At 34.7% G+C, this 18,130-nt stretch overlaps 1 protein-coding gene across 1 annotated transcript; it reads right to left on the bottom strand.

The window, feature by feature from the left end:
- Nucleotides 1–1,195: 1,195 nt before the first annotated feature.
- Nucleotides 1,196–16,345, bottom strand: LOC309401413 (olfactory receptor 14C36-like; the record flags this gene model as incomplete). The annotated part of the gene is made up of 2 exons (XM_081970480.1): nucleotides 1,196–1,803; nucleotides 16,024–16,345. The coding sequence occupies 2 exons, from the start codon at nucleotides 16,343–16,345 to the stop codon at nucleotides 1,196–1,198; spliced, it is 930 nt and encodes a 309-aa protein (XP_081826606.1).
- Nucleotides 16,346–18,130: the final 1,785 nt, after the last annotated feature.

The raw sequence follows: 18,130 nt of genomic DNA, 5'->3' as shown, positions 1-18,130 counted from the left end.
TATAAAATTAGAATACCTTGAAAAGGGAAGGAAGGCATAGAGGAATACTAAATTTAGTATTTAGTCAATAAAGCCATTCTCAAATCATAACCACTACTGGTCAAGTCCATTGTAGTGTTTTGGTCAAAGGGACCTTCAAGGACAGGGACTCTTGATTTGGTAATACAGGAAACAGACCAGGGCAAGAATGAGACAGGTAGGAACTGAATTATGTCAAATTGCACTTGTTAAACATTATGGAGCAATATTATACTATATTCAAAGCACAAAAATATAATAGCCTCTATATATTATGGGCTATGCCATATTTATTGTGAATTGGGATCTGTTTAATGAAGGGTTAACTAGACCTCTTGTCATATACATGTTGATCTTCCAAGTGCAGAATATATATTTTAATCCATTATATTTTCAAGAAATAATTCATGACTCTGATCAATAAGATTGATGGACCAACTTTAGCTTTGGACAATTGTGGAACAAACATTAGATATGAAGTTAAAGAAAACCAGAATAGGGAAAGGTCTAATGAATATACTAGATATACTCATATACTAATAGTAACAAAGTAATACATTACAGAAGTGATAAAAATAAAAATCATATGGATATATTTATTACATAAGGGTATCAATTGTCAGGGGGGGGGGGGGAGAAAATGTACAAGTAGCAGACTATTGTATATGGAAAAAGTATTAAGGCCCAGGAAGGTTCAAGTGAAGCTTCCACACAAAATTATTTTATGAAGCAATGTGATTTCCTCTCATCTAAGAGTAAAATAAGTGTTTGCATTCATAGCTTCACTGTGTTCCAAAAGTTTCAGTGCAGATAATACACATGAATAGAAACCACAATTGAAATTCCACTTATCCAACATCTAGAAGTGTTAGAACAAGTTCCTGAATGTGTGCAGTGCCTCATGCAGAAGACTCTTAAAGATTTTGCAAATGACAAAAACTGAAATGACAAGCAGAGATATCCATGATGGGGAAAAGAAAAGTTAAGACACCAATTTTGACGATATGATATATGACTATATTATGCATTTTTAATATGTATTATAAACATCATAAGCATCATTTTCACTGAGATACTTTTGATGATATAAAATGTTTTATTGAGACATATATATATCTATTTACCTTCATAAAAAGAATTATTATATCTTTATGTGATAAAATTGGAATTAAGCGAGCTAGGATAAATTCTCCAAATCTAACAGTTTCCACAAAGCAATTTTGATCTCTTTGTTTCTCACACTATAGATGAATGGATTCAATATAGGTGGAATTATGGTATAGATCACAGCAAATGCTATATCAAAATTAGAGGAAGTTTTAGTGGGAGGCCTTTCATAGGCGAGAATTAAACTAAAAATAAAAATGGAAACAACTATGAGGTGAGGAAGACAAGTGGATAATGCTTTTTTAGAAACCTGCTTAGAAGGGATTCTAAGAACTGTCATAAGGATTTCTCTGTAACTTTCAGTGATGAAAATAAAGCATATTAACCCAATGCAACAACCTAATATAAGAAATGCAACCTCAATTAGATATAAATCAGAACAGGACAGTTTCAATAATTGTGGGATTTCACAGAAGAATTGATTGATATAATTGGAATAAAAGCTTAGGCTAAATGTTCCTGAAGTGTGTAATGTTGCATACAATATGCCACTAACCCATGCACTGATTGCCATCTGAATGCAGGCTCTCTTGTGCATAATTCTTTCATACCGGAGTGGATTACAGATGGCCACATAGCGATCATATGCCATTACTGTTAGAAGGGCAAGATCTGATCCTGCAAAGAACACATAGAAGAACACTTGAGCAACACATCCAGAATAAGAAATGGATGTGTTGTTCAAGAGAGAATTTGCCATAGATTTGGGAACTGTAACAGAGATGGAACCAAGATCCAACATGGCCAAATTCATTAAGAAAAAATACATGGGTGAATGCAGATGGTAATCAAGAGTCACTGCAATAATGATTGAAAGATTCCCAGATATTGCCACCAAGTAAAAAATTAGAAACACAAAGAAATGCATGATCTGCAATTCACGGATCTCTGAGAAAGTCAAGAGGAGAAATTTATCTGTGGAGGTGCAATTAAACATGTTTTCTTGAAGCTCAGTTGTATGCTTCCTGTTGAAGTAACAGAAAAGAGAAATGTTTAATGAAGAGATTGTGATTAAAATTAATCAAGATTAATTTAATCAAAAGTATTCCAAGCACTTATTTCTATATTTAGTGAGAAGACAATGGGAATATATTTTACATCTATTCACATCTTTTTGCAGTTTTTTATTTATTAAAGTTCTGATTTATTTAGCCTACTGCTAAAATTTCAGCTATGTAAGTATATGCTGTATGCATGATGTTTCCTTTACTGAAAATGAGAATATAACAAAATTCTGGGTTTATCTATTACACTCTAAATGGAAATTTGGGGGAAAGCTTCCTTCAGGAGAAATGTAAAGATCACTATTGATAAAAAAATATAAGCCTTTATAATGTTATAAGCATATAACATGATGTTAATGTTTTAGAACAAAGAAATATAGTGAAGGGAAAACAAGAGCAAAGAAGAATAATATCTACAGGTACTACAGATTTGAAAAAAAAGAAGAAGAAAAGAAACAGTGAGGTATTCAATTATTCATATTTTTATTTCAAAATATTTTTTAAACAATTATATTACTTGGGTATGTAGCCATTTGTGTAAAATTGTATACCACACTGCCAAAATTAGTCTTCTACCATTCCATGACTCCAATTAATTACCTTATTTGTAGTGTTGTTTAGAATTTTTTATTAGTCTTTAAAGTGTTAGCAGAGACAGTTAGCATTTAAAGTTAATTTTGGAGCTGTAAATGTGAATCTGACACATTTCATCATAAAATTAAAACTCGAATTAGAATCTCGAATTATACTTTCTTGGTCATCCTGAGAGAAGCTGGAAACATTTTATTATTTAGAAGGTTATGTTGTTGAACTGTTTTCTATAATATTATCGCTTTGTATAAAGTATAAAATGGCACAATATAAAATTGTTTATGTATATATGTGTGTATATCTGTCTTAGTTTGTTCTTTGATGTTACAATCAAAGTGTACATTTTGCTAATTTTAGTTCAAACTAAATGTAATGAACGTTGACACTCATACTTTCTGACCATTTTTTAAAAATTAATATATAGTACAAAATGTGTGAGTAATCATCAAGCTACAAGCAACAAAATGGAAAATTCAAATACATGGTCATAGATGAAATACTACAATACTAAGTTATCTCCCGGGTTATTGAAAACTATTTAGATTCTATAAATAATGACTAAATTGCCAGAAACAGCTATGCACAGACTGTGTAACTCATGCTTTTTTTTGTACAAAATTATCTCATATGAAATTAAATGCACACTCTAATTTTTTTACAGAATAATAGAACATTTCTTTTTAATGTGGTTATAATCTATTTTTCCTCTGAAACTACAAGACAATGTTTGCACCTGAATGCAAAGGAATTCTAGGATTGAAAAGAGATAAAATTCAATTATCAACGTATTGATAAATTATCCTATTAGACAGATGATAGAATGATGAATGGAAAAAAAAGAATAATTATGAGTATCATCAACCTCCTTGACTCTAATAGAAAAGAACCAACTGCATTTTACATACATTATTAAACAAATGTTAAACAAATCTGTTTATGCTGAATTCCAAAACAATAGAAATAATATACTTTAAAGAGCAAAGAAATGACTTTTTAGAAGTTCTAATATGAGTAAAATATTTTAGTGTAAATCCTTAAATTGTTTATTTTACCTTTATATCCATAACAAAGATAAATGTAATAGGGGATGCATTTTACTTTAATATTTATATTCTTCTTTATCTTGAGTGTGGATAATGCTAAGGCTTTATCTATTAAAATCATGAAGATACACATAATACATATTCACACATTCCTATCTCCTAATACATTTTATAATTATGTTTTCTAAGCAGAAGTGGCATTCACTAAGATTTTCTGAATCCTTTGTAAAACTTTTTTTTTCAATAGAAAGTTCATTTTTACCTCTGGTTGCTTTTTAATTACTTGTATAATTTATCTCCATTATTTTTCTTTGAGAGAGCCAGTCTAATGTAGTGGTCAAGCTAGGAGATCTGGTTCTATCTTAGGCACAAAGCTAGCTACGTACACCCCTTTCTTTGATTGCTATTTAAAAAGTTGTATATATAAAGATAGCAATTTAAACTTTGTTATTAAGCTCCTAAGAGACCAGCACACAATAATTACAATGATATGTTTTCCCCTTGTACAGGAGAATTATCTACAGAGAGAAAAAAATCTACAGGGGTAATTTGTCATTGCTATTATATATATCAGAAGTATTTGATTATATTAAAATTTCATTGGCAAATCATTTAAGTGATATAAAGATAGGAAATACTGGTATAACAAACAATTGACTGAAATTATTTATTTTCGTTATTAGATTTATATTCTATTTATCAAATGATTTTGATGAATCTTCCTTCAGAATGACTGATCAACCATTTGATAAACTTTTGTAGTTAATGATAAACTCAATTCTGTTTTTTTTAAATGACTGACTGTAAATTGAGTTAATCAAATCACCAAATTATTTCCGATCCTCTTCAATGTCTCTAGCACAAAATTTGAAATATACTTTTGCATGCCTATGGAAAAGTCTTCCTCCAGCATCTGCTGGTACTGAAGAATTGCAAACGGAGCCTGTGAAGCAAGTACCTCCTCTTAACATTCCTCAGCCCTTTGAAACCTGCACAAACTTGATTTTTTCTGATCTTTACTATGAGAGATAATCAGGAGGATCTGAACAGAGGTAAAGTGCTTCAAATAAACAATCCAGCTTGTGCAGGATTCCTTTCCTAATGTTGTTCCCTATTTTGCTTTAATGTCAGTATCAGACACATTTTTATTAATCATTTTATCATATATTTCTTATATGGAGAGATGCATTTTCCTTTTTATACATATTTCATTACACACACACACACACACACACACACACACCAAAAAGACATCTGTTTGAAACAATTCAGACAGAAAGGGGGAAAGCAGAGAAGTGACAAATCCATTCAAATACAAACTCTAAATTTGGTTTTGGATTTGAAATAGAAACCAAACATTCCGAAGCAATTACTTCATTCAAAAGTCTTCCAACTAATATGTCTTAAGCAACTCCAATTAATGAGAGGTGGAATGCAACAATGGAGAAAGATCGAGAAAAAAGCACTATTTTCTGACTAACAACTGATAATCTTGCCTGTGCGCAAAGTTCTAATTAACCAACTGCCATAAATCAGAACTTGGAAAAGCAGGAGGCGAAAGAAACATACCAGTGTTTGGCTGTATACAAGTGTGTTCCAATTGATATATTTTGAGCAGCTGTGGCCAATGAGAGGTGGAGAGTGGCAAGGGGGAAAATAACAACAAAGTCAAGAGCTGGGAAAATACGAAGTTTTTTTTCTTTTTTTCTGCAAAAGATCAAGATGGCTCCAGCTTCTCTTCTGTTTTCATATTAGTTGAATTAGCTAAATTTAAGATGGACCAGACCTTTGAAATAAAATCTAACTGTATAACTAACTGCAATTTTGGAACTGGGCATTAAGGAAGAACAAAAGATGGCTCCCATTGTTCTTCTCCACAGCAGCTGAATTAGATAAATTTAAGTTGGACCAGAACTCTGAAATAAGAACTGTATAATTAACTGTAACTTTGGAACTAGACATTATGGAAAGGTGGGAATTTGAAGAACTACATGAAATTATAAAAAAAATATATATGCATACATCATTAAAATCAAGCCTAACTAGAATTCTGAATTCAGAGAAGCAGGTTTTTAAAGAAGAAGGGAAGGAAGAAGGGGGGAGAGATAATGAAGGGGTAGAAACGGTTGGAAATAAAAAGCAGACAAAAAAAAAACCTCCATTGGGTTTGGCAATGGGAAAATTGCGAAGAACGGATGTGTCCCAACAAAAGGAAATACAAAGCAGACAAAAGATGTTTCGGAGGTTGACAGTGACATAAGGAAAATTGAAGAAGGAGGTTATGCCCCAATGAAGGGAAATATAAACAATTTCCTTGACAGTGGTTTTGGAAAAAGTGAAGAGGGTGGATGTGTCAAAGCAAAAAAAAAGGGAGAAGACAGGATTAGAGAAGTGGGACAAAAGGCTAACTAGGAAAAAAATCAGACAACTAGAAATTGTTATATGGGAAAATACAAAGCTGAAATAAAGGGTTTTGTCAGGCCTGTAGTTATGGTTTTTTAGGATCTTTGGCCTGCCACACTTTCTATTATTTTCCTATGCTGTTTCATTAGTGTAGTAGTTGGGAGGGGGAAATAGAAAGGAGTAGATTTGTGGAATGTGTTGTTGTCATTATTTCTAGAAGCCCAAGGTCATCTTTTGTCTCTGCACCTTGACACCTGACCGGAAGCAGAGGGCTGGAGATGCCAGCGTGGAAGAAGAAGATTGGACCATGTGATGGATTTATGGGTGTGGGCATAAGATCATGAACTTTCAACTGGGTGGAATCCCAGGAAGCTGGTCAGAATTGGGATTTTTCACAGATGTGCCAACATGTCTGTTTTATTAAATTGGAACTTTAAGGATAACTCTGCCTTGGACTCTGATTTATTTCTGCATGATATTTGGAACACTGACAGGTTTATTCCTAAATATGACAATAAAATTAAGTTGCTAACTGATTGATTATGATAATGGAAAGATAATTAAATAAAAGTTAAAATACATGGAATATGGACAAATAATAAATTGATATGGTGAGATTGTAAAGCAGAGGTTTGTGATTCACTTTTATACATGATAATTAAACTGAGTTGCTAATTGATTGAATATGACAATAGAAGGACAATTAAGCATGAGTCAAAATACAAAAAAACATGGACATATATAGAACTTCTAAGTGAGATGTGTACCACTTGTTATTCTATATAGTAGATTAAGGGAATTGTAATGAACATTGAACAGTAAGGATTGCCATATATGGACAATTAAGGGTAACTTAAACCAAAATATAGAATACATACCTATTTCCCTGGCTCAGCTGATAAAGGAGGAGAGCCTGTGGCATAGTGGCTAAGACTCCTGCCTAATATGTAATACAGCCCAGGTTCAAATCCCAGTAAGGGTATGGCTAGCTGATGAGAGCTAAATAGCTCGAAATGGATCTATACCAGTCTCCCTTTTTTTATTTATCAGCACAAATACAACACAAATATAAAAAGGCAACATTAAAACTAAAAATATGGTTTTCTGCCTGGATGGTTTTCTGTGATGAGCCAAAGGACAGAAGGAGGGAGTAGTGAGCTTCCTCCCATATTTGGGCATACCAGGGGTTGTAACATACATACATACATACATACATACATACATACATACATACATACATACATTACATATATATATATATATATATATATATATATATATATATATATATATATATATATATATACATACATACATACATACATACATACATACATACATACATACATACATACATACATATATATATATATATATATATATATATATATGCTGGTTTTGTTGTATTCGGGTCTTTTCCTGTGTAAGGTTGAGATACTGATACTGACATCTCAGTATCTATATATTGAAAAGGAATTTTAAATAACATAAATATACAATGGACCTCACTCAGAATCTGTAATACGCCAAGTAAATGAGATGAAGAGTGCAAAGTAGAGGAGAGAGGTAAAGGGAGGAGAGAGGGATAGGACAGAGGACAAGGGGCAGAAGAAGAGGAGAGAAAGAAGGAGTGGAAAGGGGAGAGAGGAAACGGAGAGAGGAAGGAGAAGTAGAGAAGAGAAGGGCAACAGAGGGAAGAAAGGAGGTAGGGAGGTGGAGGAGAGAGAGAGAAGAAAGTGATGGATACAATACAAATATGGTCTATGAAGAGCAGAAGAGCCCATAATTGTTTTTGGGAGTTGAATTGATGTAAACATTTAATAATACAATACAATGTTTACTATGTAATACAGTGGTTATATGTTATGAAAATGAAAAAAATTAAAAACCTATATATATAATTTGTGGAATTTAGAATTCATTGTTATGGTATGTATTCCTGCATGTGATTCTGTTCATCCTCTTACCCCTGTCAGTGAATACAACAAACATCAAAAACATTTTAGAAAATACTTATTTTTTATATATTTGAGAAAAATATAAATGGCTTTTAAATTTTAGTTTTTATTTATACACATACAGAGAGATAAATTTTAATTAATCTGTTGGGAAAATGACATCAAAGTATAACACATATATTTTCTCATCTGTTTACTTGAGAAATGTTCAAATTTTTATAGATCAGTTTCAGTAAATATTTACAAAACATAGATGAAAGTTTTTATCTCCTTTAATTATTGTCTTTAAATATATCATTGTAAAAAAGATATCTTAAACAGAAATACAATTAATTTTTTCTAAATAGAAGTTTACTGAACAAAGTACATAAATCCTTGGAAATACATTGCTTTCCAATTATTATAATGGAAGTTAATTATCCAGTTTCCCAAGTATTTGTGAACTCTTCTTTAAAAATTAGCATAATTTATTCCTTTAGGGATAATTTTATATCTTTCAATTAATTAGATATTATACATTTCAAAGTTATGTTATGAAGATATTTTATCTTAAGTTGAGTTTATTTTCATTTATTTATTTATTTATTTATTACTTGAACTTATTAGTCGCCCCCTCTCCCCACAGGGACTCGGGGCGACGTACAAAAGTATTATATAGCGTACAGAGGAGGTAAGAATAAATAAATAAGTTACAATACCTAAAAAAGTTAAAACCCCAGTGAAATTAAGCCTTAAAAACTAAAATTACCAATTAAAAATGCCCTGGGCTGGAGAGGTTGTAGTATTATGCCAGGTCAGCTAGTCGAAACAGGTAGGTTTTCAGCTTCATACGGAAGGAGCGAAGGTCGGTTGTTGTCCTGATGTCTGGGGGGAGGTCATTCCAAAGGGTGGGGCCCACTACAGAGAAGGCCCTACTCCTGGGCGTCGCCCTCTGGCACTCTCTGGAGGACGGCACCCAGAGTAGTCCCTCTCTGTGTGAGCGGACGGGTCGCAGGGATGTATGGGGCAGGACGCGATCCCGCAGGTAACTAGGCCCTGTGCCATGGAGCGCTTTGAAGGTGGTAACCAGTACCTTGAAGCGCACCCGGTTTATTTATTCAATTAAATTCAGTTTCTATAATTGTTGCAAGTTAATGAAAGGTACGTTACAGTATATCATTCTATTCAATATGTTATTTTTATAGAATATTTTGAATTTTATGTTATTACAGCCCATCTGTCTTATACACACTGAAGTGGCAGAGATCTAGAAAGAAAGAAATTCTATATTGATGTTTCTCTAGACTCAGTTTACAGATAAAATTAACTTTCTATATTATATTACATGAAATGAAATGAAATGCTGATCACAAACTATAACATTGTGAATTAGCACCAGAAGTAATTTATGTCAAGGACAGAAGATTATAATTCCAGTTTGTTATAGTAAAATTATATTTTTCAGCATCTTGAAGCTGAAATTTGGAAAAAAAAATGCTATTGTTTGATCATATCTTGACTGTGTGTGCATCAGTTGGGATAAAGATTGATCCCTACACCACCAATCCTTCCTGTGTGAAAAAAAATCATGATGATGTTGACAAACAGTTATAAAAAAATTAAACTTATTTTATATATGATGACTTTGGCAGAGAATGATCTTGTTCTTTTTAAAAAATGTAACATTTACAATACAATACAATACAATAGTAGAGTTGGAAGGGACCTTGGAGGTCTTCTAGTCCAACCCCCTGCCTAGGCAGGAAACCCTATACCGTTTCAGACAAATAGCTATCCAACATCTTCTTAAAGACTTCCAGTGTTGGGGCATTCACAACTTCTGGAGGCAAGCTGTTCCACTGATTAATTGTTCTCACTGTCAGGAAATTCCTCCTCAGTTCTAAATTGCTTCTCTCCTTGATTAGTTTCCACCCATTGCTTCTTGTTCTACCCTCAGGTGCTTTGGAGAATAGTTTGACTCCCTCTTCTTTGTGGCAACCTCTGAGATATTGGAATAATGCTATCATGTCTCCCCTAGTCCTTCTTTCTCTTAAGCTAAACATACCCAGTTCCTGCAACCGTTCTTCATATGTTTTAGTCTCCAGTCCCCTAATCATCTTTGTTGCTCTTCTCTGCACTCTTTCTAGAGTCTCCACATCTTTTTTACATCGTGGCGACCAGAACTGAATGCAGTATTCCAAGTGTGGCCTTACCAAGGCATTATAAAGTGGTATTAACACTTCACGTGATCTTGATTCTATCCCTCTGTTGATGCAGCCTAGAACTGTGTTGGCTTTTTTGGCAGCTGCTGCACACTGCTGGCTCATATTTAAATGGTTGTCCACTAGGACTCCAAGATCCCTTTCACAGTTACTACTACTGAGTATGGTATCACCTATACTGTACCTGTGCATTCCGTTTTTGTTGCCTAAATGTAGAACCTTACTCTTTTCACCATTGAATTTCATTTTATTAGATAGTGCCCAATGTTCAAGTTTGTCAAGATCCTTCTGTATCTTAAGCCTATCTTCTGGAGTGTTGGCTATTCCTGCCAGCTTGGTATCATCTGCAAATTTGATGAGTTCCCCATTTATTCCCTCATCCAAATCATTGATGAAGATGTTGAAGAGTACTGGGCCTAAAACAGAGCCTTGGGGTACTCCACTGCATACTTCCCTCCATGTAGATGCAGTTCCATTGAGAACTACACGTTGAGTGCGGTTGGTCAGCCAGTTACCAATCCATCTGGTGGTGATGCTGTCTAACCCACATTCTTCTACTTTATCTAGTAGTAGGTTATGGTCTACCTTATCAAAAGCCTTACTGAAGTCCAAGTAAACTATATCAACGGCATTCCTCTGGTCCACTAATTTTGTCACATTATCAAAGAATGCAATAAGATTAGTCTGGCATGATCTGTTTTTGACAAATCCATGTTGGCTTTTGGCTATTACTTTGTTTGCTTCTAGGTGTTCGCAAATTCGTTGCTTGATTATTTTTTCCAGAATCTTTCCTGGTATTGAGGTTAGGCTGATAGGTCTGTAGTTTCCTGGATCTAATTTTTTCCCTTTTTTGAAGATGGGAACCACATCAGCTCTTTTCCAGTCCTCTGGTAGTTCCCCGGTGTTCCAGGATCTCTGAAAGATATAATTCAGTGGTTCTGAGATCTCGTCTGCTAGTTCCTTCAGAACTCTGGGGTGTAATCCATCCGGTCCTGGTGATTTGAACTCATCTAGGGTAGACAGGTGCTCACTTACCATTTTCTTCCCTATTTCAATTTGTGTTCCTAATTTTGTGGTGCTGCTTTTGATAGGTTGGACTGTTTTATCCCTTTGTGTAAAGACAGATGCAAAACATGAGTTAAATAGTTCTGCTTTCTCCCTGTTGCTTGTCACCTTCTTGCCACTTTCTCCTAGCAATGGACCAATTGTTTCCTTAACTTTTTTCTTGTTTTTAACATGTTGGAAGAAGCTTTTTTTGTTAATTTTTACTTTTGTGGCAAGCCTTTCTTCATTGTGAGCCTTAGCTTTCCTCACTTCATCTTTACAGGCTCGGGCTATTTGCTGATATTCTGCCTTAGTTATGTCCCCCTCCTTCCACTTTTTATACTTACTTTTTTTGTCTTTCAGTTTGTCAGATAGTTGTTTATGCAGCCATGCTGGTTTCTTTTGGGAGCTGTTGTTTTTCTTCTTCATTGGTATTGTGTTAGACTGGGCTTTTCTAATCTCATTTTTCAAAATTTCCCAAGCTTCTTGAGTTGTTTTCCCCTCGAGGATTCTCATCCATGGAATTTTTCCCAAGCTCTCTCTAAGTTTATTGAAATTAGCTTTCTTAAAGTCCAAGACTCTAGTTTGACTTTGTTCTACTACTTGTGTTTGGATAATGTTGAATTCCAATATTGCATGGTCACTTGCCCCCAGGGTTCCTATGGCTTCAACACCTTCTATCATTTCCTCTCTGTTAGTGAGAATTAAGTCCAGTATGGCTGATCCCCTTGTTTCCTTCTCTACTTTTTGGAAAACAAAGTTGTCTGCTAGGTTTGTTAGGAACCTGTTGGATCTTCCACTTGGTGCAGAGTTTGTTTCCCAGTTGATGTCAGGGTAGTTAAAATCTCCCATTACTATTGTGGTGTGCTTCCTACATACCTTAGTTAGCTGACTAGCAAAAAGTTCATCTTCTTCCTCTGCTTGGTTGGGTGGCCTGTAGTATAGACCTATGGCAATGTCATTTCCCCCACAACCTTTAATATTGACCCAAATGCATTCAAGATAGTTCTCATTATTGTTGTGCTCTATTTCTGTAGAGACATAGTTATTTCTTATATATAGTGCAACTCCACCTCCTCTTTTATTTGGTCTATTTCTTTTAAATAATTTAAATCCTTCTAGCTGTATGTTCCATTTGTCAGTTTCATCCCACCAAGTTTCTGTAATGGCAATAATATCATATCTGCCCTCTTTTACTTGAATTTCTAATTCTCCCTGTTTATTCCTCATACTCTGTGCATTGGTATATAGACATTTGAGTCCATTTTGATTGACCTTGTGTTTACTGTCTACATAACCTGTATTATGCCTGACTGCCCCTATTTTCTTGCCACTTGTGTGATTCATGCACATGGTATGACAATCACTATTACATGCTTGGTTTTGCTTGACAGCAGGAGTGATAATCTTACCCACACACACATCTATGTTACATGCATTTATAACCCTATGAATTTTAGTTTGCTGGGGACAGAGATATTCTGTATCTATTAATTCTCTGTCCCCGCTCTTCAGTTTAAATGTTTATCAAGAAAATCTGTGAATTTAATGCCAAGTAACTCAGTTCCTTTCTTGGATGGGTGCAACCCATCTCTTTTGTACAGTTTTTCATTGGACCAGCTACAGGCTTCATGACTAATAAAACCAAAGCCTTCCCTTTTACACCACTCCTTTAGCCAAACATTAAACTCTGCTACACGCTGGCCCTTCCCTTTTTGTTCCTTATATACAGGTAAAACCTCTGAAAAGATAAGCCTACAACCTATACTATTAAGTTCATACCCCAAGTTCTGGAAATCATTCTGCACAGAAAGTACATCTTTCTGGGATAGATCATTAGTGCCAAGATGTATAATAGCATCAACGTCACAGTCCTTACTTGCATTCTTGACTATCTTAAGAATACGCCTCTTGTCTCTGCTGGCAGTAGCACCTGGCAGACACCTGACCTCTTTTAAAACCTCCTTATCCTCTCCTAAATTAACATCTCTTACGATTGAATCACCAACCAGAAGGTGACTTCTCTTTTTACATACCTTGATCTTCTTCTGCGACTGATGTGTGATACCTGGTTCCCCTTTTCGCCTTTCCGAAGAAAGTTCTTCGTTTTGGACCACGATCCCCTGCTTATTTGAGTCATCATTATCACAACTGCCTTGACCTATCTCTTTAGTGTCCCCATTAAGGTCAGCAAGGGCACTATATCTGTTTTGCTGGGTCACAGCAAAAGCTTTGGGTTTATGGTTCACAGCTCTCAACCTGCCAGATCCCACAGTTGTCCAGACAGCTCTTCTCCTGCAAGATCTTTGTGGCAGAGGGGGCTGATAGTGTGGCTTCACCATAGAGTGGAATGGCTGACGTAGACACCTAGTTTCTGCTTGGAGAGCACAGATTACAGATTCTAGATAGGTAATCTGCCTATGTAGACTCGTAATTTGTTTACAAAGGGGACAGTATCCAAATTTGAAAAGAGTACTGCGAAAGACAGGTGCAAAACAGCTATTACATTGAACTAAGCCAGTCATTTTGAAATAAATAAAATCACAATCTCAAACACACTAATCCAGAATGTATTATTGCTATTTTGGTTTATAGATATATGATTCGCGCGCCGTTAGGTGCGCGGGCCCCCACCTCAGTGTCTTTGTCTTGTGACTCACCCCCCCTTCTCTCCAGCAGCTCCAATCCTAGCTTCAGGAAGGTTCAAATGATATGGAGTTTAAGGGCCCCCACCTCAGTGTCTTTGTCTTGTGACTCTCCCCCCCTTCTCTCCAGCAGCTCCAATCCTAGCTTCAGGAAGGTTCAAATGATATGGAGTTTAAGGGCCCCCACCTCAGTGTCTTTGTCTTGTGACTCTCCCCCCCCTTCTCTCCAGCAGCTCCAATCCTAGCTTCAGGAAGGTTCAAATGATTTAGTACAGGTGAGCCCTGTTGTATTTTATTATGTAGTGTTTTGCTCTCAAACCTGTGGTCCTGGGTAAATGTTTCAGAAGACAAATAAAAAGCTCTATACATGTTATTTCTGGGAGAGAAGCAATAGGAAGCTCATCTCATTGATGATAAAGCAGTCAAATGGAGAATAGCAATGATATTGTAATTATTGATATATTAATGTGGGTGTTGGAGCTTTGGAGTGATGACTTCAATACACCAGGGTCTCCAATTTGAGGGTCATCATTATATCTTATCTAAAAAACCCTTCAAGTTAAGACTATAAATTAACTATTCATGACATCTTTGTGACACCTTTTGGCCCTGTTCAATTGTTTGTGATTTGCAGAATCAAGTATCTGCAAGTATGACAACTTTTTTTCAGAACTGATTTGCCATTGCCTCTTTGCTGAGGCTGAAAGTGACTTAGCCCAAGGTCACCCATCTGGCTTAGGCCTAAAATAGGACTAATGCCTCTGGTCTCCTGTTTTCTAATCTGATGCCTTAACCATTTCAGAAAATTGGTGTACATCCATACATTAAATTTGTACAGTTTGTATTATTGTATAAAGATTGAATCCTGACATTTCTATATAACCTTGTTTGTGGAATGTTTGGAAATGTTGGCATGTTCTTGAGTGAAGATGCAGTGATTTCTATATTCTTTGATACCAGTATCAAACTTTGCTGTAAGCCTCCAATTGCTTTGGTTCTTTAAAAATGGTAGATTTTTTTTCATAAAATCCCTTGATGTGTGTGTTTGTGTCTGTGTGTGTGTGTGTGTGTTTTTTGGAGAGGCAGAGGAGGAGAAGATCAACAAAGAGATTTAAAAAAAACAATAACCTTTTTTGTCCATCCTTACCTCAAGAAATAGCAATACAAACCACACAAAATGGATCAATTACATAGTGAAAACATATATTCTTTATATAGGCAAAATAATCTGCTTTTTCCTGGTGCAGATGCTTGTTTTATTTTAACAGGAAATCCTGCACAAATCAAAATGTAATTTATTGGTTTAACTAAATCTAAACTAAATATGACTTTTTAGTGGACAGGAAAAGAAGCCTTCTTAGAAGGAATATATTTCCTTAGTGCTGTTTTGATTTGTTTATTTCTCAAGCTGTAGATGATTGGGTTCATCAATGGTGGAACCACAGAATAGATTGCAGAAGCTACCAAATTAAGACTATGTGATGAGTTTGAGATAGGCTTCAGATAGGCAAATGACGTTGTAAAAAGAAATAAGGAGACTGCAAGGAAATGTGGTGAACAAGTGGAAATGGTTTTCTTCTTTCCCTGAATGGAGGGGATTCTTGTCACTGCTCTGAAGATTTGTGCATATGAAAAAATTATAAAACAAAAGCTTATAAATGATAAACATGCACCAGTGAGGTGGACCACACTTTCAATAACATAACTACCAGAACAAGATATTTTAAGTAACTGTGGGATTTCACAGAAAAATTGATCAATGATTTTTGAACAGAAAGTCATTGTAAAGGTGCCAACAGTGTGCAACAGTGCATACAAAAGGGCAGCAATCCATGAAATGATTGCCATATGGATACATGTCTCTTTATTCATCACAGTTTCATAATATAAAGGACTACAGATGGCAACATACCGATCATATGCCATTACAGTGAGGAAAGCAAAATCACTTGCCATGAAAAAGATCAGGAAAAATACTTGGCTGACACATTCAGAATAAGAAATCCATTGTGTATTGAAAAGTGAATTGAATATAGATTTAGGAATAGTGACAGAAACAAACCCTATGTCTGCAAGAGATAAATTCATCAGAAAGAAATACATGGGTTTATGGAGGTGGCATTCAAAACCTATGGCAATAATGATAAGACTGTTTCCCACCAGAACTCCTAAATATATGGCAAGAGAAATCACACTGTATATAATCTGAAGATCCTGTATTTCAGAAAACCCAAGAAGTAGAAATGCATTCACTCTGGTTGTGTTGGACATTCCACCTTAATATTCACTGTGGATAAAAGAAAAAAAAGATTAAATAATTGCAGAAATGTCTTTATTTGTTCTCTATATAAATGGATGTATTCTACATTGTAGTTAATTTTCTTCTTTGGCTACAAAAAAGACACAATCTAAGTGGATTTACAAACCAGAACTATATTGCATAGGAAGCTGCAACCAGTCAGCAGAAGTTACAGATGAATGAATCAAAGCTAATGGGTCCAATAACATAGTAGACAGATAATTGGATAAATCCAACAAACACAGCACTAGTAACAGCCATTTTTCTAACAACCAGAATCCTATAACTGAAGGCTTTTAACCCTGTAGTCTCAGAGCCCTTCCCAAGGCTGAGGTTAATACACAAAATAGGGTATTATAAAGTTAATACTTTTAAGCAATTTATTCACAAATATATCTTATGGAACTCTTCGTGGGATCTGGGATTGAGCAGGGAATTTTACTTGAGTAAATGCAAATGCATTATTCATTATTATTCATCCAAATCTCCTAGGTAAACATGCAGAAGATGGATAAAGCAGATCAGTTCTCAGCTGAATGTTGATGAGGGCTTATACATTAAGTATTTCATGTATAATAAATATGTTCTCTGCCAACAAACAAAATGCATTACCTAATATGAAAAATATTACAAGATTTCATTCAATTACTTGAAATATGGAAGTATACATTCAAATGAATGTCAAGATAAAATTTTGAAATACAAATGTGGCATGTATTCTTGTCATATGTCTTATCTTCGCAGCTCCTGGGTCAGTTTTGGACAAATATTGAGGATATTGTTTCTTGGGGTTTCTCAAATTAATATTTCTAAACTCTAGAATTATATTCTTAAAAATAGTTTAATAATAGGCCAATTGTTAATAGACAACTCTTATAGCTATGTAATGTGGAAAATAGGGAAAAATACACAAATATCTATTATTTTTCTCTGAAAAATGGTAGTTGCATTGTATACATATGTAAACATGACATTGGCTAGAACAAGTAGGTTAGAAAATATCAATGTTACCTCAAATTTAAAGTATAACCTTTTTTGGGGGTGATGATTTGATTTGATTCTTGATCATTTTCTGGTTCTTTATGAAACTTTTTATTTGTTGCCAGTAATAAAAACAACAAAAACTAAATATATAGTTGTTATGGGTTGCAATTGTTTCTGTGGCACTATAGATATGCACATATAGTACTTGCTAAAAGTATTCTAAAAGGAAACATTTGACAATATTGAGTTAGCAGTAAATTATACAATGATCAATAGGTATGTTGAGAACACTAGTGGAAACACCAACATATCTTCTGGAATATATGCTGAGACTATGGAGAAATTGTCATAGTCACATAGCCTGGTCACACAGTGAAGAGCTAGGATCCTGGTAGTGAAGAGTTAGATCCCTCCCTCCTTCTTTCCCTCCCTTCCTCTCTCCCTCTCACAAACTTAACACATGTTGTTCACACATATTCCAGAAACGTTAGTTTTCTTTCTTAGCAAACAATGTTTAATTTGCTTAGAACCAGTGGTGGGATTGCACCACTTTGGGAGAACCGGTTGTTAACTTTCTGAGCAGTGTGGTGAACTGGTTGTTGGAAAAAATCGTTAGGGCAGAGAACCGGTTGTTAAATTATTTGAATCCCACCACTGTCTGTAATTATTTTGGTTCCTTTCCTTTTGAACATATTCTCTGCATATTTCCTTTTTCCCAATAGACATTAATCCATATGGTTTAAAATAATTGGAAATATTGCCAAGTTAGGATT

This window comes from Natrix helvetica (genome assembly GCF_964273705.1).
Source record: "Natrix helvetica genome assembly, chromosome: Z".
In the NCBI taxonomy this organism is placed as follows: domain Eukaryota; kingdom Metazoa; phylum Chordata; class Lepidosauria; order Squamata; family Natricidae; genus Natrix; species Natrix helvetica.
This window is presented reverse-complemented; position numbering and strand designations above follow the sequence as displayed.